Raw genomic sequence first — 21,912 nt, 5'->3', positions numbered from 1 at the left:
CAAATGATTCTTGGGTGTTGAAGGTGGTCCAGTTGGGCTGCAAGTTAGAGTTTTCCTGAACTCCGCCTTGTTTATCTCCGGAGTTTGCCAGAGACAACCCGTTCCCTGAATTAGCTGAGCAACTGGAAGAGCTGCTAGCCAAGGGAGCATTGGAGAGAGTTGAATCTCGCCACACCAACAGAGGATTTTTCTCTAGGGTGTTCATGATCCCAAAGAAGGTTGGTGGACCCAGGTTCACCCTGGATCTTAGGAAGCTTAATAAAAGTTTAAAAGTTTCAGAGTTCGGAATGGTGTCTCTCTGTGACGTTTTAGAACTACTATCTACTCACAATTGGTTTGCTGTGTTAGATTTGAAGGATTCGTATTTTCATATAGCTATCCATACAGAGCACAGGAGATATCTCAGATTTAGGTACAAGAACTACACTTACCAATACAGAGTATTACCCTTTGGATTGGCAACAGTACCCAAGGTGTTAACCAAGTGTATAGCTGTGGTAATGGCACACCTCAGAGAGAAAGGGTGTCATATTTTTCCTTATTTGGATGATTGGCTTCTAGTAGCTATATCAGCTTGAGGCCCTTCATACCTGGCTAGCCCAAGTGGTAGAGCTGTGTGCTCAGTTGGACCTTATGGTCAATTGGGAAAAATCCAAGCTTTATCCCTTTCAGAGGGTGCAGTTCTCCTGGCATGTATCGTGTTTGGAAACGAGGCGCGTTCAGACGGGGCTGAGTCTGCAGAGGACACCCGTGTTCATTCCGGAGGTCAAAGCCCTGAGCAGAGAGCAAAGAGGTCAGAAGGAAAGAAGAAGAGAAGGGTTGGTTTTTATATGCCCACTTTCTCTACCACTTAAGTGTGGCTTACAATCGCCCTCCCCTTCCCACAACAGATACCCTGTGAAGTAGGTAAGGCTAAGAGAGCTGTGACTAGCCCAAGGTCACCCAGCTGGCTTCGTGTGTAGGAGCAGGAGAAACAAATCCAGCTCACCAGATTAGCCTCCACCGCTCATGTGGAGGAGTGGGGGAATCAGACCTGGTTCTCCAGATCAGACTCCACTGCTCCAAACCACCGCTCTTAACCACTACACCACGCTGGCTCTCATGGGGAGAAAAACTCCACATTCCTCCCTGCACGGGAGATGTCAGAGTGTTTGAATCTTGGACTCCATGAGAATGAAAACCAGTTTATTTCCTGGCTCAGATGAGGGGAGGACAGAATACCCCCGGCATGGTTGAAGGGAGAGAGTCGACAGTCCCAGAGAGGCACATGAGTGGGGGGGGGGGAGGAAGAGTTCCTGCTCCCTCCCTACAGAAGGAAGGTTGGAGATTTAGAAGCTGGGGGGGCGTCCGGTGAGCTTAAAGGGGTTTTGGGGAAAGGAAGGAATGTAGCCATGGTTTTTGTGGTGCAGTCTGTGGTTATGGGCATAATAAGTATGCCGTTTGCAATAAACTTTGCATAAAATAGTTAATTTGCATTTAATTAATTTAATTAAGAATGTCAGGCAGAATGGTCGGCCCTCATGCATGCTCACTTCATCAAATCTGGCTCTCTTTGAAAAAAGTTTGGATACCCCTGTTTTAAGTGATCTAGATCAAAGCTTTTTAAACTGTATATGGGGTTGTGAACTGAATGTGGGGGTCGCAAAAAAATTGGCAACAGTATAAATTTCCTTATGATTTCTTATCAGTAAATGTTTGATTTGTATACCTGTTTTATATACCTATGTACCCATGGTCACGTAAAAATTTCTCAGGAGAAAAGGGGTTGTGAGTGGAAAAAGTTTAAGAAGCCCTGTTCTTGATAGCAGTCTGTGAGAGCTATACAGAGGTTACTAGGCCTTATGGCATCCACTACGGCTGTAGTAGAGTTAGGCAGATTACACATGAGGCCTTTACAGAGTTGGTTCCTGGAACTCAGTTTGGCAGCTGCGCACCGGACAGAGTGGTTACTACTGACGCTTCCCTACTGGGGTGGGGAGCTCATTCAGGGGATAGATCTATTCAGGTTTTGTGGGATGAAGACTCCACAGGTCTGCCTATTAATGTTTTGGAACTTTGTGCAGTATATTTTACCCTTACCATTTTTGCAGATTGTGAGGGTCCTTCTTCCCTTTTGAACCCTCACAAACTTTCCTTATGTTACCAATGTGAGGGGGTTTTAATATTTCTTAAACCCTACACCTTGTCACCTTTGTTTGTGTGAGGAGAAAGCTTCCCTTTCTTCCACCCAGATGAAATTGAGAGGCTTAGAAGCTCTAGCTGATTTTATAAATTATGAATATAAATAGAAGCTTATTATTTACAGAGGTAGATAGCTTGATTGCTTTTCTTCAATAGAGGCACACAGCTTAGTTGGTTAGAAACAGTTCAAATCTTAAATGGTTACAGGCACAGTACTTAGTACATATATCCCTCCAACACTAGATATATGCTGCTCAAGATCAATTGATCAAGGAGCTTCTAAGGGATAAAAGGGAAAGGAAAGTACTTAGTACAGTCTCTTCAGGCTGTTCAGTAAATATATTCAGACTTTGTTCAATATATTCGTTACACTAAATATACTCAGTGTGGACTCCGTTTACCCTAGCACAAAGAATACCAGAGAGTGGAGGTTATCCACAACCTTTCCCACTCCTCTGATTTGCCCACCTCCTGTGGAAAACAAATATTTCTCCCCAAAACACTGAATCAGGAGTCTCCCTAATTCAGGAACCACCTCCCACTTAGTGACTGAAGAAAGGGTTATCTCTCTACCACAATCTTCCCCTTGTCACCACTCAGGTTTGGTTTATACAAGCTAGCTAATACTTGAACGAGGAGCCCCGTGGCACAGTGTTAAGCTGCAGTACTGCAGTCAAAAGCTCTGCTCACGACCTGAGTTCGATCCCATCATAAGTTGGTTTCAGGTAGCCAGCTCAAGGTTGACTCAGCCTTCCATCCTTCCGAGGTTGGTAAAATGAGTACCCAGCTTGCTGGGGGTAAAGGGAAGATGACTGGGGAAGGCACTGGCAAACCACCCCGTAAACAGAGTCTGCCTTGGAAACGTCGGGATGTGACGTCACCCCAGGGGTCAGGAATGACCCGGTGCTTGCACAGGGGACCTTTACCTTTACTTAATATTTGAACGCACAGGTTCTAAGAGCCTCTACACACAACTGCACAGTTCAGGAGCTCAGAGCTAAAAGATCAAGAACTTCACTCTCCCTCCAAGAAGACTCCTGTCAGCTTGCCAGACTCCGCCCACTGCCTGCAGGCATTGGCTGACAGATTTCCTCAGTCTCAGAGTTTTCTTTTAACTCTGTATCCGTCACACAGATATACTCCGTAATTGCTGTGTCCTCATCCAATCAGACAACACATTTACTACAAAAACAGGCAGGAGGCACAGGTTCTCCTGCCTTATGCAGAGAAGCACAGTGGACATGGGGGGTAGCAGCGCTGCATGGCATGTGCCTAAGAGCGTTGCATATAGCAGGAGTTCAAAATACGTTGGCAGATACCCTGAGTCGTTCTTTCCAGACGAACCACGAATGGTCATTATGAGAGTTGTACTGGAACCAATATTCAACGTATGGGACTTCCCAGGGGTAGATCTGGGAACAGACACAACAAGAAGGCAGAGCTCTTCTGTTTCCTGGCTGGTCATGACATGGGGTCGTTGGGGGAGGCTTTTCAAATAATGTGCTCAGGAATCCTGTTCTACGTGTTCCTTTCCTCTTATTCCAAGGGTATGGGGAAAGATTGTCAAGGATTAGTCTTGGGGCATTCTAATTGCACCGTTTTGGCCAAGGCAAATTTGGTTTCCCCTGTTATGCAGCCTAACGGGGAACAACTTGGTCCATCTCCCAGGTGTTCCAGACCTGCTCAAATGGGAGGGTCTCGCTCATCACGACAGCCCTCATCTACACCTCACAGCTTGGTTTTTGAAGCAAGGGAAATAGGTCTATCATCCGAGGTTCACCAGATCTTGGTAGAGTCTAGAAAAGCTTCAACTAGACATTCTTATAAGGGAAAGTGGAGACGTTTTGAGGAGTGGACAACCTTCAGGAAGGTTTCCCTGTTTGTGTGCCCTATCAACTTGGTTTTGGAGTATCTGTTATCCTTAGCATGGAGTGGCCTGGCTGAGGGGTGAAGGTCCACCTGGCAGCTATTTCAGCTTCTCACATGGGAATGGATGGGAAGTCTTTTTTCTCCCATGAGTTGGTCAAAAGGTTCCATAAGGGTTTATAATAATAATAATTTATTATTAGGTCTATGATCGCAGTCTTGGACCAAGGGAGGAGGAAAGGAAGGGAAGACAAGGGAGGGTAGGAAGCATAATACATAGTAAACATAATAAGGATAATACAATCTTAAGTTAACAGTGCTAAAAATTAGGCGTCAGCCCAATAAGTAAAATTTCTAGCTAAAATAAACTGGGGGCTGAGTGAACTGACTAAAAGTTGCCAGAGGAAGGCGTTGGGAGTTCTTTCTTCTTAAGAGCAGCCACTCTGGCCAAAAAGCGGGCAACATTCAATGTGGCTGCACCATTGGTTGAGTTGCCAAGCAAAAAAGGCAACACCCAGGCATGTGAAGGGAGGTTCAAGCTGGTGAGGATTGGAGCAATACGAGCATCTCTATCTTGAGACCAGCGAGAACAACGGAGCATCAGATGGTCCAATGTTTCAATTTCACCCGTGTTACATGGGCAGAGACGGTCCGGAAAAGGTATCTCGGTATATCTGCCCAACATGACCATGGATGGAAAAGCATTTAAACGTGCTAAAAGGAGAGCCCGACGATGTGAGAAGATTGAAACAGTAAAGTGGAACTCTGGAAGCTTCTCTGGTGGAGGGAGTCCCAAGACCAGACCGGAGCAAGTATGTCTGGCCCTCCCAACCGTACTGGCCCAATCTAACTCCTTCAATCTCTTTAAGATTGCCGCTAAATGAGATGGAACCAGGTTGTCCGAAGGAGTAGAGATTGGGAGTCCCAGTACTTTTAGTTTTTCCGCTATCAGATTCAGCCAGGGGTTGGGGGTCGGGTCCTTAAGAGTAAGATAGAGAAACCCCGCCTGGGACACCATAAGGGTTTAATGAATGTGTTTCCCCCTGCTCCAAAGGTGGCTCCACAGTGGTCCCACTCCTTAGTTTTAGCTAAGCTACTCTCTGCCCCTTTTGAGCCTATGGCCTCCTGTTCCCTCTCACATCTTTTGATGAAGGTCTCCTTTTTAGTGGCAATCACTTCAACAAGAAGGGTTAGTGAATTAGCAGCACTGAGAATTGATCCCCCATACCTGAAGATAATTGGGGGCGTGACATTACACCCTAACTTAGTATTCTTGCCTAAAGTTGTACGAGGTTTCATTTAGCTCAAGATATTTCCCTACCTGTGTTTTTTCCTAACCCCACTTTGGATGGAGAAAGAGCCCTTCATTTCCTAGATGTTAAGAGAGAGTTGCTCTATAACTTAGATAGCACCAGACATTTCAGAAAGGGCAAATCCTAATTTATTTGCTATTGGGGTCCAAAGAAGAGTAAAGCAACTTCATCACAAACCATCTACAGATCGGTGGGATCAGCGATATTAGAGTCCTATAAATTGGCTCAGAAACTATGAACGTGCATTCCACAAGAGTGCTGGGGGGCCTCTGCAGCATTCCATCATCGGGTCCCTCTCCTAGAGATCAGTAACCTGGTCAACGGAGGAGATGTTAGTTAAACACTATGCATTGGTTATCCAGACTAGGAAGGATGCAGAGGTCGTGAGGGCGATCCTACAAACTCTGTTCCAGTAAGAGTACTGCCCTCCTCCTTCATCAGGTAACCTTGCTAAAATGTCCCAGTGTGGGGCTGCACTGAAGGCCAAATATGAAAACAGAGTTGCACTTACCTGTAACTGCTGTTCATTGAGGTCTTCTGTGCAGACACACATCCCTCCCTTCTGCCCCGCTGCGAGCCCTCTTACTGTTTACTTCCCTTATCCTGCTATCTTTTGGGTTTGCAGCAGCGGTCTGGAACTGGGAGTGAAGGGGAAGCTCCTCCCATAGCATGTGACAAGTTAGGCAGGAAGACTGCACTTAGAAACTATGGGGAGGGGCTTCTAGAGGCTAAAAGTTAGAAATATCAACTCGTTGGCAGGCATGCGCACTGGTGCAGTCCCAAGGTAGGGCTGCACAGAATACCTCAATGAACAGCAGTTACAGGTAAACGCAGCTGTGTTTTACTAATGTATCCATATAGGATAAAGTAATCTTGAGGATAACTGTTATAGATTACGGTAACAATTCCATTTATCTTGTTTTATTTGCTCCTTGCATAGTTTGCTTTATAATTAGAAATTTGTTGTAACTAATTACTTAAATAACAAAGACACATATTGAATTAATCCTTAGACTCAATACTTTTGTGCTATCAAATTTAATATTAAGTAATGAAGATTACAAAGCATACTGGAAAGAGTACTTTGGGCAATTAAGATAAAAGCCTCAAATGGTATCATTTTCTGTTTGTCCCCATTTGTCACCATTACATTTTATTCAGAAGTAACAACCCAGCCCTCACAGAGACATGCTGAGCAAGATTAATAGTGATCCTCAGCGGCCATACTACACCACACTGGAAATGTCATGGTGACAGCCCCCATACTTGGCAGAACCCTTCTTTTCAAAACAGAGTCATCCTGTGCACCAGGCAGAATGCAGGCCCAGATGCCTTGGCTCATGAAAGCACAAGGCAGGATGAGGGGGAAGGAGGCACCCACAGATGATCTTGGTTGGCAGCACCAGTTGTCAGAAGCCCAGCAACAGCTAGATGCATCAGGCTGGCTGGCTGAAGGCATATGGTGGCTGAGGAAGAGGAGCTTGCTCTGGGGTGGTGCTGAGCATTCTGTATAAGCTCCAGATAACAAAGCTTTTTACTGTACTTATATGGCAAGCAGTAATCGTGTAACCAACAAGGTGAGAGGATGGTATCTAATGTTTCTGTCTTTGTTTTTCTGGCAGCCTTCTGTAAGAAAGGGTGTATTGCCAAGAATGCTAGAAGAAATTTTGAAGACTCGAATAATGGTGAAGCAGTCAGTGAAAACTTACAAGCATGACAAAGCTGTCACTCGAATGCTTGAGGCACGGCAGCTTGGTCTTAAACTTATAGCTAATGTCACTTTTGGTTATACCGCTGCTAATTTTTCTGGAAGGATGCCATGTATAGAGGTGAGTGATTAAAATGCTAAGAATTGGGGGAAAGAAAACAAATAAGTTAAGACAATTGCTAATTCTCACACTTGTCAACCAGGAATAACAATCCGCTTCAGAGTGTTCTGATGAGGACATTTTAAAGATTTAAAACACCTTGTATGGTGAAATGGCTACATATATTTGTTAATTGTTTGGAAAGACTTCCTTGACAATTATTTTCATTCATTCAATTCATTTAAATTATTCAGTACTACCAGTCCAGAGAGGTATTTAAGTGTGCCCAAAGTGCAGTCAACAGACTTTTGACCTTTCTTCCTTTGAACTTCAGCTGAGTTTCAGAATTAGTTTACTTGGGGAGGAAGGGTTGTGATTGTGGGAGTGGTTGTGATTTGTGAGAGTACATCCACTCCTAAAGAAATGTACTCTGGACCCAGGAGAGTTGAATAACTACCATCTAGTTTCAAATATACCATTCTTGATCAAGGTGATTGAGTGAGTGTATGCTGGCTACCTTAGAGATTCCTGAATGAAGCAGATTAGATCCATTCCAGTCTGGTTTCAGGCCTGGTTATGGAACTGAAACAGCCTTGGTTGCACTGGTTGGTGATTTGCACTAGGAGATGTACAAGGGAGTGTGACTGTTAATTCTCCTAGACCTGGTATCCTTCTGGATTACTTTTTGAGACTGGGAGGCACTGTTCTGTGGTGGTTCTGGTCCTACCTTGAGGGTTGGTTTTAGAGTGTGCTACTAGGATACTGCTGCTCTGCCCCTTGGCCTTTTGCCTACAGGGTTCTCCAAGGTTCCATTTTGTCCTCTATGCTTCTTAACATCTGCAGGGAGATCCCATCCAGAGATTTGGGCCACCAATGTGCAAATGACACTCATCTCTATCTCATGCTACCAGCAGATCCCAGGGAGGTTAAAAAAACTGTGAACAGGTGCTTGGAGGCAGTTTTGAAATGGATGAAGGCTAACAAGCTGAATCCTGACAAAATGGAGGTGCTACTGGTGGGGGGGAGGGTCTGACCCAGGAATGGGTTATCCCCTGTTCCGGATGGGGTTGCACCTCCCCCTGAAAGAGCAGGCTCTTAGCTTAGGGGTGCTCCTGGACTCAGGCATCCTGTTGGTTAAGCAGATGGCAGCAGTGGCCAGGGGTCCTATTCACCAACTTCAGGTGGTGAGAAGCTGCAGCTCTTCTTTGGGAAAAATGATCTGGCTGCTGTAGTGAGTGCCCTGGTAACATCTAGATTAGATTACTGCAATGTACTTTATATCGGACTGCCATTGAAGACTGTCCAGAAGCTACAGTATAGAAGACTGCAGCCAAAGTGACTGGAGTGGGTCATAGGGACCATATCACTCCAGTCTTTTTCCGTTTTCACTAGCTTCAGTTTGGTATTGATCTTTGAAGCTTTGTACAGCCTGTGACCAACATACCTGAAGGACTGCCTTCTCTCCTATCTGCACACTCCAGAGGCCCTGCTTCAGTTTCCCCTACCATCTGAAGCTAGACAGGTGGCAACCCGAAAAAGGGCCTTGCTTGTGTCACCAAAATTTTGGAGACCCCTCCCCAGGGAGCTTTGTCTGTCTCTCTCTTTCGATGTCTTTCACCAGCAGGTAAAGACTTTTTTTTTTTGGTCTGGTATACCCTCAATAACGGTTACTGACCCTTCTTCTGGTGTTGTTTATTTATGAGGTTTTAATTTAATTACTTTATAATTTCAAATGTATTTTCAGTTGCTCAATTTTAAAAATGAGTTTTATGTTCGCCACCTTGTAGACCCTGATCAAGTGGAGTGGTGGCATAAAAATGGTTTAAATAAATTAAATAAAGTGTGGAAATAAATTAAATAAATTAAATAAAGTGGAAAGCCAGTGTGATGTAGGGGTTACGGTGTTGGACTAGGACCATATTCAAATCTTCATTGAGCCATGAAATTTACTGGGTCAACTTAGGCATAACCTACCTCATAGGTTTGTGATGATAAAATGGAGGAAGGGAGGACCATGTACAATACCTTGGGTTTCTTTGAGGAACAGTGGGGTAAAAAATACTCAGTTATTTTTAACAGATCTAGAGAGTCCATGAGATATATACAGAGTGGATCCTAGAGTTCTGTGGATTGTTGGTGGAATATCATAAACTTATTTCTTATTTCTAGCCTGCCTTTCTCCCAGAAGACTCATGATCCAGAAAGAGAATTCTTGTAAACATTATTTTCAATCTTTAATCTACAGATTGGCGACAGTATTGTGCACAAAGCCAGAGAAACTTTGGAGCGAGCAATAAAACTGGTGAATGATACCAAAAAATGGGGAGCAAGAGTTGTGTATGGGGACACAGACAGGTAATTAAAAACCAAACTTTCATTTGGGAGGCTTATTAAAACACGGTATGTAATAGGCTACTCTTCCACCCCCGTCACCAGCTTGGGGCGTGTTTCTGCATCTGTGTGGTTTTTGCCAGGTGTTCCAGTATTAAAGCATACTCTGTATCAAGCCAGAATCTCTTTTTCTCCCCTGTGTAGACTACCAGCTAAGAGTGTAGCTGGTTAGGTGGAATTGGAGGAAGCACATTGGCAGTCTAAGCTTACCAGTATCAAATGTTTGAGTCAGTATCAAGTCAGTGCATACAGTAGAAAGGAAGAATATGTTTCTTTAACCCTAAGGTTAAAGAATCCAGACTGCTGAATTACAACTAATCATGAAGCTCAAGACTATGCATTCTCCGGGACTTAATAGAGTTCTGGGATTCCTGTCTCACTACCAATACTGATTTCTCCACGCGTACTATCCCTCTGCATATCACACTTAATCCAGTCACACCTGCTAATGTCATTTACTTGCTTTTGACATTTACATTGCCATTGTGTGTCTAATTCACTCATCTCTACTTAAGGATAGATGGAATCACATTCAAGCTGTATCTGAAGAAGTGAGCTGTGGCTCACAAAAGTTCATACCCTGCGAGAAATTTTGTTAGTCTTTAAGGTGTTACTGGACTCTTGCTCCTTTTAACCTCAGGGGTTTCATTAGAGAAGGAGAATTATCAGGGCTGGGAAGTTGGATGGGCGAGAAGTCCAAGATCATGTTTTCTCTTCTTCTCTCTTCCTCATGGTCTTTAAAAATATAATAACTATTATTGATTCTCTGAGGTTGGATATCCACAGTGGTGAGCAATAATTTATCCCTTCTTCTCTTTAAAACAATTGTGTGCTTCAAAAAGTGTATGTCTTTCTCTTGGACACTCATGCAGCCACAATCCAAACTAAAATTGCAGTAGGTGACTTACCTTAGAGGAAAATACATTTTCTTAGCAGTCAATTATTGCATTTTGAATGATGGGAAAATTCACTTTTCCTGCAACAGAAGTGCTTGAAGGAAGAAGGCCTGAATTGGCAATTGAATTTATTGTGTTAAAAATTGATAAGGCTTTTAAACTTTCTAAAATTTATCTTTTCACATCTTATAATTATTAGTTATATAGTCCTGGTTTTTACAGAGAGAGGATTGACTCTCAAGGACTTTCTGCCATTTGAGTGGAATGTGCAAGACGCTCTCATTCACATGATTCTCTACGGACAGTCACTTAAAGAAAGCTTTCACTTTTTTACTTGTGATCTTTGAGCTGCCAGTATGATACCAGACTCTGCTCTAAGAGGGCTTTAGTGTCAGCATTGGACTGGTACTTCGAGTACTCGCAGTTGTCAGCAGTTGCATGTGTACAAAAGCTATGCATGGTTGTATCCAGTTTATCTTTTCATGAGACCTATCGCCCACTATTGCAAAAGGCACAGATATCAACAGCAATGTTCTTGTGTGACAGGTCTCAAAATATCTGTTTTGATTAAGTTGTGGTCAAGTTTCTAGGTTTAGTCCTAATAAGAGAAAACTACACCATATGTAGGATTAATGATTGGGAATTTTTTGGAATACATTCCTAATATTCAGTCTTTTATTTCAGCATGTTTGTACTTCTGAAAGGCGCTACTAAGGAACAGTCTTTTAAGATTGGCCAAGAAATTGCTGAAGCTGTAACAGCTACCAACCCCAAGCCGGTAAAACTGAAGTTTGAGAAGGTAGGAGAATTTGCATTTTTACACAAAAAGGCTGAGCTAGTATTTGTAATCTATTTTCTTAGGAATATATAGAACTCATAAGACATTAATTGTTACAGTGTTGCTTGACCACAACATATTAACATTGTGTTTCCAGAGGGGACATAATGAGCAAATATAACAATATATTTTTTAAAAGACATGAAGATTTTGTGTATTGATACTTCATGTCAAATTTAAAGTCAGGTGTGTATTCTTTAAAACAGATATCTCTCACTGTCATTCTTATGAAGAAGAGCATGGCTTCAGAAATGTCCATCTTTTATTTTTAAAAATAGGTAAATGGATACAGTGAAGTCTTCCTATTTCATGAATGTGTCAAACACAGTTAATATAGTTCTTGTAGGTTATCTGGGCTGTGTAACCGTGGTTACACGGTTACACAGCCCGGATAACCTACAAGAACCAATGAACTCTGACCGTGAAAGCCTTCGACAATACAGTTAATATAATTTCACTAATCACAATATTGAGACTGATTTTAACGTCTATTGATTTATAAATTTATTTCTAAAGTTAGAGTTCCAGTCTTATTCCTGCCACTTGTATGTAGCCCTAGGCTCTATATTATTCCTCCCCCGGCTTAGTCAGCATCCTGGCCATTCAGGTCTGTAGTATACTAAAATGTTGCTTATAGATTAAAATCCACAGCTTACAGCAGGAACAGCAAAGTTTTGCGCAGCAGCCTGTAGAATCCGTCAGACGCTGCTGAGAATGTCAGTATGCCAATAATTTTAATGGGTAGTATATTAGAGTTTACAACAATTGTGCAAATAACCTTTTTACAATTGGTATAAACCTGTGGATAGAGTGTAATACTAAGAGTTTCAGTGGTAAATTGTGAAAAGCTGTGCTGGTCTATGACTGTTTTAATAAAGATTGATTGATTGATATTCCTGCTATGATATTTGTAATCTATACTGTTTTATATAAATGGCACCTTCACTGCTGAAACCTTCATTGAACAACCATTGTTGTTTTCAGGCTTAAGGTTTTTTTTTTAATACAAAACTGACCAAGAGGTTTTTATATTACTGCTTTAAAACTCAGTGGGCACCCTGCGCACACAATAACTTTCCATAAACATATTTTTCCTTCATGTCATTACTGAAGAAAATGTATATACATATGGTGCGTAGATGTCATAGTCAGAAGTCCAACCGAACGTACAGAAAGAAGCTTATCACCTGGCTTTTGTGCTTAAGGCCTAAATGTCTTAAATCAAAAGTGCTGCTGAAAGCTAGCCAATGTTTAATATCTTATTTTTATTTTTTAAAAGTCTTTTCTGAAATGTGAGGATAAGAAAACATTCCATCATTTAGTTTTCCTGCATTTTGTAATAACTAGTCTAAGTCAAGTATTTTGTAACCCTACAGGTTTATTTGCCATGTATTCTACAAACCAAGAAAAGATACGTTGGTTACATGTATGAAACACTGGACCAGAAGGACCCAGTATTTGATGCCAAAGGCATAGAAACTGTTAGAAGAGATTCTTGCCCTGCTGTTTCCAAGGTAAAATGGCACATGCATTTTGTTGTTTAAATTCATTCTTGATTGATGGCAGTAGCAGCTCTAAACATGGAAACCTACTCCACAGAGCAAAAATGCACATTGCAAGATGCAGAAGGGCAAAATGTTACACTTAAATGGCGTGATTGTCAAACACTTGTGTTTGTTTTCCAGATACTTGAGCGTTCTATCAAACTGCTGTTTGAAACACGAGATATAAGTCAGATCAAGCAGTTTGTACAAAATCAATGCATGAAGTTATTAGAAGGCAAAGCCAGCATGCAAGACTTCATCTTTGCAAAGGAGTACAGAGGAAGTTCTGCTTACAGACCAGGAGCCTGTGTTCCAGCTCTAGAAATCACAAGGTAATTAGGCACATTATAGCAATGAAATATTTTAATGCTATTCAATAATGTTCATAATGTGAGTATTATAGCAAATTCAAGAGTGAGTTTAATGATGCCTGTTAAAGCAGGACTTCTCCGTTCAAGGATGTCAAATGCTTTTATTTACAATACGTGTAAAACAAGTCATTGTTAGTAAGGGAGTAGACAGGAAAGCAAACTCTGGAGGCTTACTGACTAGCCAGGTCTTAACCATGAGAAGGCCCCAGTACCTTTTTACAATGTACCCAGTGGGGAGAGCCTTCCATTTGTGGCTTTGTTAGTCATAGTACTGCAGTTTGGCAGCACAATATAGATTGCAGTATATTCTATTTCAGACTTACGGTGTGTCAGTTCCAAAAGGACAAATGAGATATGCTTTTCAAATCCACATGTATTTAGACATATGTCCACCCATTCACATCTAAAGCCTGTTTAACAAAATGGAGGTACAGGCGAAGGAAGGTCAATGCTGCCCCCTCCCCTTTACTTCACTGTGATGTGGTGTCTTCAGTATTTGATTTGTCTGACTTGGCTCAGGAGTTGCACTAGGGAAAATACTGAAAGCACCAGGCTACAGCAAGAGGAGGGGTCAGTGTTTAACTCCCTCGCTCACACCCCCACTGTTTTTGTTAAATGGGCCTCCCACCCACTGCTTTAATCATGGGCACATGTATAAATATATAGAGCTGACACACACACTCATCATGTCTGGTTTGGCCCCAAAAGAGATATTTTATATTCAGGTGTGAATACCTGAGTACAAAATACACGTGACATGTGATCTACACCTCTGTGTAGCATCTGTAAATCATATGTGTTAAAAATTTAATTCTAGTTTTTTCAAACTTCCATTTAAGACAATAGCTTACAATTTCACACATGCTCTAAAAACTAGGAAATTGTACGTTATGGTTTCTCCTTTAATTTCATGCCACATGCATTGTAGATGTACAGTCTGACACTGTGTGCTCACTTAAAACTTAGACTAAATGTAGTTGCACTTTCTCTTGCTCTCAAATTTGTTTTGCAAACAGGCATTGATTCTTCTTTCTAAATTTCAGCATGATGGGGAAATTTTATTGATTTCATAACTAGTAGAATTTCCAAGGCATTATAATGGTAGGATTATGAAGAATTCATGTGCCATAATATGCTGCCACTTTTGTGGCTTTATATTACAATCAGGAATAATTCATATTCATATTTCATGTACCGCTTACGTGTTTTGTATTTGGATATTCATGCCTAGAACAAGACGTTTCCTAGGAACCAACCCTAAAGAATAATGCTAACACTGATAAGGAAGAGCAACATTTCTCAGACTTGACAAGATGCAGTATCTGCACATAGTAAACTTGTGCTGGACACAGAGGGCTGTTTAGCTTGGAAAAAATGTAGTTAAGGGGAGACATGATAGAGGTCTATAAAATTATGCATGGAATGGAAAGAGTGGATAGGGAGAAGCTTTTTCTCCTTCATAAGACTAGAACGCGGGGTCATCTGCTGAAGCTGGAGGGTTAGAGATTCCAAGCAGATAAAAGGATGCATTTCTTCACACAACACATAGTTAAATTGTGGAATTCCCTGCCCCAGGATGTGGTGATGGCTGTCACCTTGGAAGGCTTTAAGAGGGGAGTGGGCATGTTCATGGAGGATAGGGCTGTCCATGGCTGCTAGTCAAAATGAATACTACTCATGATGCTTACCTATTCTCTACAGTATCAGAGGAGCATGCCTATTATATTAGGTGCTTTGGAACACAGGCAGGATAATGCTGCTGCAGTTGTCTTGTTTGTGGGCTTCCTAGAGGCACCTGGTTGGCCACTGTGTGAACAGACTACTGGACTTGATGGACCTTGGTCTGATCAAGAATGGCTTTTCTTATGTTCTTATGATGTCTTCTCCTATATACGTGTGTGTGAGAGAGAGAGAATGTGATGTCATGTTTGTGCAAATTACAAGAATGATGGATTGCAGGGATACATGGCCCAGGCTAGCCTGATCTCGTCAGATCCAGAAGCTAAGCAGGGTCAGCCCTGGTTAGTAGTTGGATGGGAGACCACCAAGGAATACCAGGGTTGCTGTGCAGAGGAAGGCACTGGCAAACCACCTCTGTTAGTCTCTTGCCAGGAAAACCCCAAAAGGGGTCGCCATAAGTCGGCTGCGACTTGAAGGCACTTTACACACACACACAGGGATACATCGAAAATACAGTGTTTTGTATAATAAAGGAAATGTTTAGATGTGGCCAACTTTGAATGCAGTTTATATCTTTTGGTTTACTATCTTTCATATGTAGGAAATAGATTCTAAGATTAATTTTTTTCCTCTCTAAATAGGAGGATGCTTGCATATGATCGGCGGTCTGAGCCAAGAGTTGGTGAAAGAGTGCCTTATGTCATTGTGTATGGCATTCCAGGATTACCTCTCATACAGCTAGTAAGGCGACCCATTGAGGTTCTACAAGATTCTAACCTAAGGCTGAATGCAACGTACTACATCACCAAGCAAATTCTTCCTCCATTGGCTAGAATACTGTCACTTGTTGGCATTGATGTTTTTAGCTGGTATCATGAATTACCAAGGGTAAGTACAAGAAACAATTATTCAGTACATGACTGCAGCCATGGTAGCACTTAAATGGGTACCTTTTGTAAAATAGTTATAATTCACAAACGTGAATCTAGAAGAGCAGAGGTCTGCCTCTTTTCCAGAAGTTTTGGCTGCCATGTAGATTTCTGCAGAATGCATTGACTTGTTTTGCCTGCTTCCTGTATCTCCTCCCTGTTCCAATGCACCAGTGTAGCTGTATCCTAGGTGCCTGTCCTGGTCCTTGCTCATTAGAGTTGAGGAGAGCTACCAAATTACTAAGACAAACACCCTCTGCTCCCTTCCTTGGTATGTAGAATGTTTTGTTCTGGCAGCTTCTGGGTATGTACAGAGTTTATTCAAAGAAGTCAAGGGTATTTCTGATGACATACATTGCTAAGACCCAGAAAATATTGATTTGGGGAGGTGTGAAATTTGATGAACTACCTTGGCTAAAATTTCCTTAGCATGAAAAAAGCTATCATTCACCATATATTCTATGTATTCTACCATATAATTATTTCTTATAGATCCAGAAAGCTGCCACCACTTCCCACAATGAGCAAGAAAGCCGTAAAGGAACAATTTCCCAGTATTTCACTACTTTACATTGTCCAGTTTGTGATGAATTGACTCAACATGGGATCTGCAGTAAATGTAGGAGTCAGCCTCAGCACGTAGTGGTGATTCTTAATCAAGAAATCCGAGAACTGGAGCGTAAACATGAACACCTGACTAAGGTATGGAAAAAAACAGTTGAATCATGATCTTTTGCGCTTTTACAAAACAAGAGTGGAAGGTTTCTGAGCTCTTCTGAGGATAAAGTGTTTTAAATCCCAGCACGTTCATCTTTATTTGTAGCAGTTTATTTTCAATAATACCAGCATGGCGTAGTGGTTAAGAGCAGTGGACTCTAATCTGGAGAACCGGGTTTAATTCCCCACTCCTCTACATGAAACCTGCTGGGTGACCTTGGGCTAGTCACAGTTCTCTCATAGCGCTCTCAACCCCACCTACCTCACAAGATGACTGTTGTGAGGAGAGGAAGGGAAGGGGATTGTAAGCCACTTTGAGACTCCTTAAAGGTAGAGAAAAGCAGGATATAAAAACCAACTATTCTTCTATAACTAATGATCAACATGGCCCCTTCTATGGATACTTAAATCCAGAGGCTGGATCCATGAACACACAAGACAGATCTTTATACAAACCTGAGGAAAGACTCAGGTTTGCAAAAAAAAAGTCTGGAGCCTAAAAAAAAACACTGGGTGTGTTTTTTAAAATCCACAATAATAGAAGCAGCACCTGTAGCTTTAAGAAACAAATGCCCTCTGCAGTGCCATTGTGGGGGTTGCTAGGCAACCACAAGAACAATTGCAAGCCTTCAAGCCCTTGATTTCTATCAGTAAAGAGCAGGTCCCTTTCCAGACCTGTTTCAGCTTTTGAGGCAAGATTTAAACTGGTCCAGAGCCATTAGCAATTGCTACTCATGTTTGAATGTGCACTCTACCATGACATTCATGGCAGATGTGAGTTGGGATTTTTCCAGGCCTTCTAGCACAATGACATTGTTCTTGGTAGTGATACATAATCACTGGCGAAAGAGCTGAGAAGTAGACTGTTCCTCCAAAGCCAGTCTCACCATCTCCCTATTTATGAGAAGAAAATTAATCGGATATGTCTTTCACAGTATCATACTAGAGGAGGGGGATAGAAAGAACATAGTGCCTTTATAGTTGTTTTCCAGGACAAGAGAGTTGAGGGCCCAGAATAGTCCTTTCTTTCCTTTCTCCCACACCATTCTTGTATGGTGAGAATGAAAAAAACAGCACCACACACACATACCCCTTTGTGGGAAGTGGAAACCATCACGGCACCTCTTGACAATCAAGGTGATAGAGGCAGTATCTTTGCAAGAACAGTATTCAGTAATATATTTGATCTTGTTTTACCCTGCCAAAGAAGAACGGCAAATGAAAAATTCTGGACATAAAATTCTTGAACCAGTTCTCAAAGAGGAAGCATTAAGATTGATTGCATCGGTGTCTCTTCGTTCCAAGTTTGGCCAAATGTCACTTGAAGCTAGGGCGTGGTTGGCCGCCTTTAAACTCCACCTTAAACTGTGCTTTAGCACTGAGGGGTTCCTAGCTTCTCTGAAGCATGACCCTTTCAAATCTTAGATGAGAAACTGGCGTTGCTGGGCTTCTCGCAGGATATGTTATCAGATCTTGGGAAAACTGAAGCTTTTGCCAAGATTAAAAGGCGCATTGAAGAGCTCGATTATAACAGCACTACTTTTCTGTTCATCCCAGTTCTTCGGAATACCCCCTCCACGTGGTCTGTCTGCCTATACATATTATCTGACAACTCCTCGTCTCTGTAGAGCTTTTTGCTTGGCTAGATTGAATGCTAATCCTTCTATGGTAATGCAGGGCAGAATTCTGAATATACCATACTCAGACAGGATCTGCCCTTGCTCTTCTGGCTCTATTGACACATTAGCCCATGCCCTTTTGGAATGCCGCTTTTACGAGGAACTTCGATCGCACTATATTTCCCCCCTTTTAATATACAAATCCAATGCCTCTGTGACTGACATAATGCCTTTTTTACTAAGCGACAGGGACCCCAAGGCTACATTGTCAGTGGCAAGATTTGTTTCAGTCCTTATATCCCTCCAACACTAGATATATGCTGCTCAAGATCAATTGATCAAGGAGCTTCTAAGGGATAAAAGGAAAGGAAAGGAAAGGATTGCATCGGTGTTACAGAAGGATGAATTCCTGAACATCCTAATGATAAATACAATCAATCCTTATACACAACAGCCTAGGCAAGCAGATGTGAAAAAGTTTGTAGTGGACAATTTGTCCAAAAGGAAGAACTTCCTAATAGAGCTCCAAGTTAAGGTGACCATGGAGGCATCTTACAGGCTGAATCATTCATAGCCATGAGCTCTCCAGTCAAGAGCAATAGCAGAGAAGAGGACTGATAGCATACTGGGTAAAACTGAGATTAATCAGATTAGCAGTAACATCTTCCCTGTCTAGGATTCAACATCTACAAATACCGATAAAAACAGACAATAGTATAGTAAAGGCCCATGTCAGTTACCAGAGTAGAACCAGATCCTGGTGACAGGAGGCAACCAGGTAGATTGATAGAATGGGTGGAGCAACATCTGTACTCCATCTCCAGAACACATCAGCATAGTACACAATATTCAGGTGGGCCAGCTGTGTCTCCAGTTGATCAAGAGGAAGCAAGTGCTGAGCAGATAATGCAGATTTGGAAAGATTCTACATTATGGATACTCAGGGGTGGTTCTGGTAGACTCCCTGAATCTATTTAACCACAATGATCACACATTCATTTCAAATTCCATTCATTCCTTGTGTGATCAGGAATCTCAAACTGGAGAAAGTGATTCTTATGTGCATAACCCCTTACTGAGACCATGGTTTTCCAGCGTCATAGTTCTGTCAGGTGTTTTTGCAGGATTCCTGTGGAGGAACCTAATTGTCACCTGAAGCTGGGCTCACTTCATCTGGCTACCTGGAAATTAAGCAGAATTTTTTGAAGGAGAGGCTACCTAGGAGTTGCGCTTACCATGTGCAAAACATCTACAATACAGTGTGGATAGCATTCATCAGTTGATATAAACAGAAGTATCTTAAACTACTACAGGTGCTGTCATTTCTACAGTCGTGCTTAAATCAGGATCTGCAACCAAATAGGTTGTACAGACAGGTGGCAGCTGTAGTAAGCATGGAAATTGTAATGCTGCTCACTCAGCACCCCACACAAACCGTTGGAGGGGGCTCCCTTTTATATCCAGCCATGGCTTATGTATCTCCAACATGATGTATTCATAATGTTCTGGAATTCTCAGCTGTTTCCTTTGGGCCTCTTGGCACTGAAGATGCTTTTTCTAATGGCAGTAACATCATTTTGCTTTGGACTACACATCTTCCACAGAGATAAAGTATCACTGTGAATGGATTCTTCCTTCTAAGGCTGTTTCCACGTGGGGATGTGCACCTGGGTGGAGCACAGCATGCCCTGCTTTATTGGGGAGCTTTCCAAGCTCAATTTGTGGGGCTCAACAGCTCTGCCATGACTCAGGTGTTGAGGCAGGGGGAAATGTCAGACCAAGAGGGGACCTAGCAAGACTTTTGTTCATTCAGCACTTCTGTGTCAACACAAGAAGGAATAGGTGCCAGCAGTGAGCAGTGTGGTGACAGGGTGTGCTGATGCCATTGCCAGAATGCACCTGTCCCACTCACTGAAGTTTCCACAGCGGCTTTCCCCACCCCTATGAGGAAACAACCCAAGGTGAATTGTTTCATTGCAGTCAATAATGTTCTATTCATTTTGCCCTAGGTCTCAGCACTTGAAGGAGGAAGTAGCACACTCTGGATATGTGTAGAATTCACAAGTTGTAGATAAAAAGAACATTCACACCATTTCACCCCATTGTGTGGGGGACGTTTTCTAAGTCATTGCTGAACAAATGATGGAAAGACTATTGCACTAGTATACTCAGCATAAGGCAAACTACTATTAATAGGTGGTGTCACAATAGGCTCAATTAGAGGAGCAGCCTTCAGCACTCAAGCTCCTGTTGAAGAGATCTATAGAATGGCAAAATGGATGTCACCTTTAGTGTTCATTTGCCATTAGATGGATACCCTCACCTCAGCCAATGCAGCATTTGGTTAGGGTCCTCCAGCTGATGAAATAGCACTTGACCAGTTGTTTGAGCAGCTGTGGCATTTTGCCTGATGGGTTATTGCAGTTGGCCATCTCTTCAGTAACGATGTTGTCCTCCAAGTGAGAATGGAACATTGAACATGCCATAGAACTTGTTCTGCTCTGAAGTAAATAGAGCTCCCTGCCCTATTCTTAGCTGAAGGTTGGGGAATCAGCGGGTGGCATACAGAGGCTTAAGAGTTTTCTCTTGTAGTCATTAATATGGTATTGCCTACATAGTACAGGGTATTATCTCTCAGTTCTTCTACTCTTCCATTTCACATTTCTATTAGGTTTAAGTTTGTTTTTACAGTTGTCGCTAGTTTTTGGAGTCATAGGGTTATTTTGGCTTACTTTACTCTGCTATGGAAGTATTGAACTAAAGGAATAACCACGTCTTGGTGAGGCAGGAGGTTGGAGAATCATCTTGTTTCTTGATTCTGATGGGAGGGATCACTTATCAATTGGGATGCTCCTAGATTCTCCCAAGTAGAAAGCACGCTGACATAAGTCCAATTTCCTGTTCATTTTACAATAAATGACGCCATTCCATTCATGTTGTCAGTATATGCAACTACTGATCCTAGGAAGGTATCTTACTGTGATTTGCATCTTTAGTGCAGAGATTGTGTATTGCCAAATAGTCGTAAGACTGTATTATGCAGAGATTTGAGGAACACAGCAGTTCTCAGTAGAATTTGGCCTGAAAACGAAATAAGGGATACAGGTGGCCATCTTATGAAGACATGAAATATTTGATGAATTGTACAAGAATGCTGATGTGAGGAACTTTGTAACTGTAAGGAAGGAGGCCACAAGAATTTGGAAACTGCTCCCATAATTATTTTTAGAATGTTCTGTGTTTAGAAATTGGTATGCAACTGAAATCTTACACCTGATAATTTTACCTGTTACATGTATTTTACACTTGTCTGTTTTATACACTTCTAGATATGCAAGAACTGTACAGGTTGCTTGGATCGGCAGATACCATGTGTTTCTCTGAACTGTCCAGTACTTTTCAAGGTGTCCAGAGTGAGTAGAGAATTATCTAAGGCACCCTATCTTCACCAACTACTTGACCAGTTTTAGATTACCTTTTTCACAAGACTCCTGGTGCTATTATTTCAATGTTTACTACTCTTTGCTATCATGCATGGTCCATCTATTTCATCTTGTCCAGAATTTTCATTAACTGATGGTTTATTCTGAAGAATAATGAATGTGTGTCCTAAGTAAATGAAAAACATTTCTTAGTCTGAGTTCTCACTTTTTAAGATGTACAACTTCATTTTTCTGCCTTTTTAACATACTGTTTTATAATGCAGATGTTGAAATAGCTGTTAGCATCTTGTAAATCCATTTCAAACTAAAAGTTTAC

General features: G+C 41.9%; 1 protein-coding gene across 1 annotated transcript in view; it reads left to right on the top strand.

Annotated features, from left to right (window-relative positions):
* Nucleotides 1-21,708, top strand: part of REV3L (REV3 like, DNA directed polymerase zeta catalytic subunit) — a 112,331-nt gene extending 90,623 nt beyond the window's left edge. Inside the window, exons 25-32 of the mRNA XM_056856958.1 lie at nucleotides 6,983-7,189; nucleotides 9,414-9,523; nucleotides 11,140-11,254; nucleotides 12,670-12,807; nucleotides 12,979-13,169; nucleotides 15,530-15,776; nucleotides 16,310-16,519; nucleotides 21,483-21,708. Coding sequence (XP_056712936.1) covers nucleotides 6,983-7,189; nucleotides 9,414-9,523; nucleotides 11,140-11,254; nucleotides 12,670-12,807; nucleotides 12,979-13,169; nucleotides 15,530-15,776; nucleotides 16,310-16,519; nucleotides 21,483-21,623 — 1,359 coding nt within the window. The 3' untranslated portion in view covers nucleotides 21,624-21,708. The remainder of the gene's footprint in view (nucleotides 1-6,982; nucleotides 7,190-9,413; nucleotides 9,524-11,139; nucleotides 11,255-12,669; nucleotides 12,808-12,978; nucleotides 13,170-15,529; nucleotides 15,777-16,309; nucleotides 16,520-21,482) is intronic.
* Nucleotides 21,709-21,912: the final 204 nt, after the last annotated feature.

The sequence above is a fragment of the Euleptes europaea genome, chromosome 10 (assembly GCF_029931775.1).
Source record: "Euleptes europaea isolate rEulEur1 chromosome 10, rEulEur1.hap1, whole genome shotgun sequence".
Classification (NCBI taxonomy): Eukaryota; Metazoa; Chordata; class Lepidosauria; order Squamata; family Sphaerodactylidae; genus Euleptes; species Euleptes europaea.
Note: the sequence above shows the minus strand (reverse complement) of the source record. Positions and strands in the feature narration are given on the sequence as shown.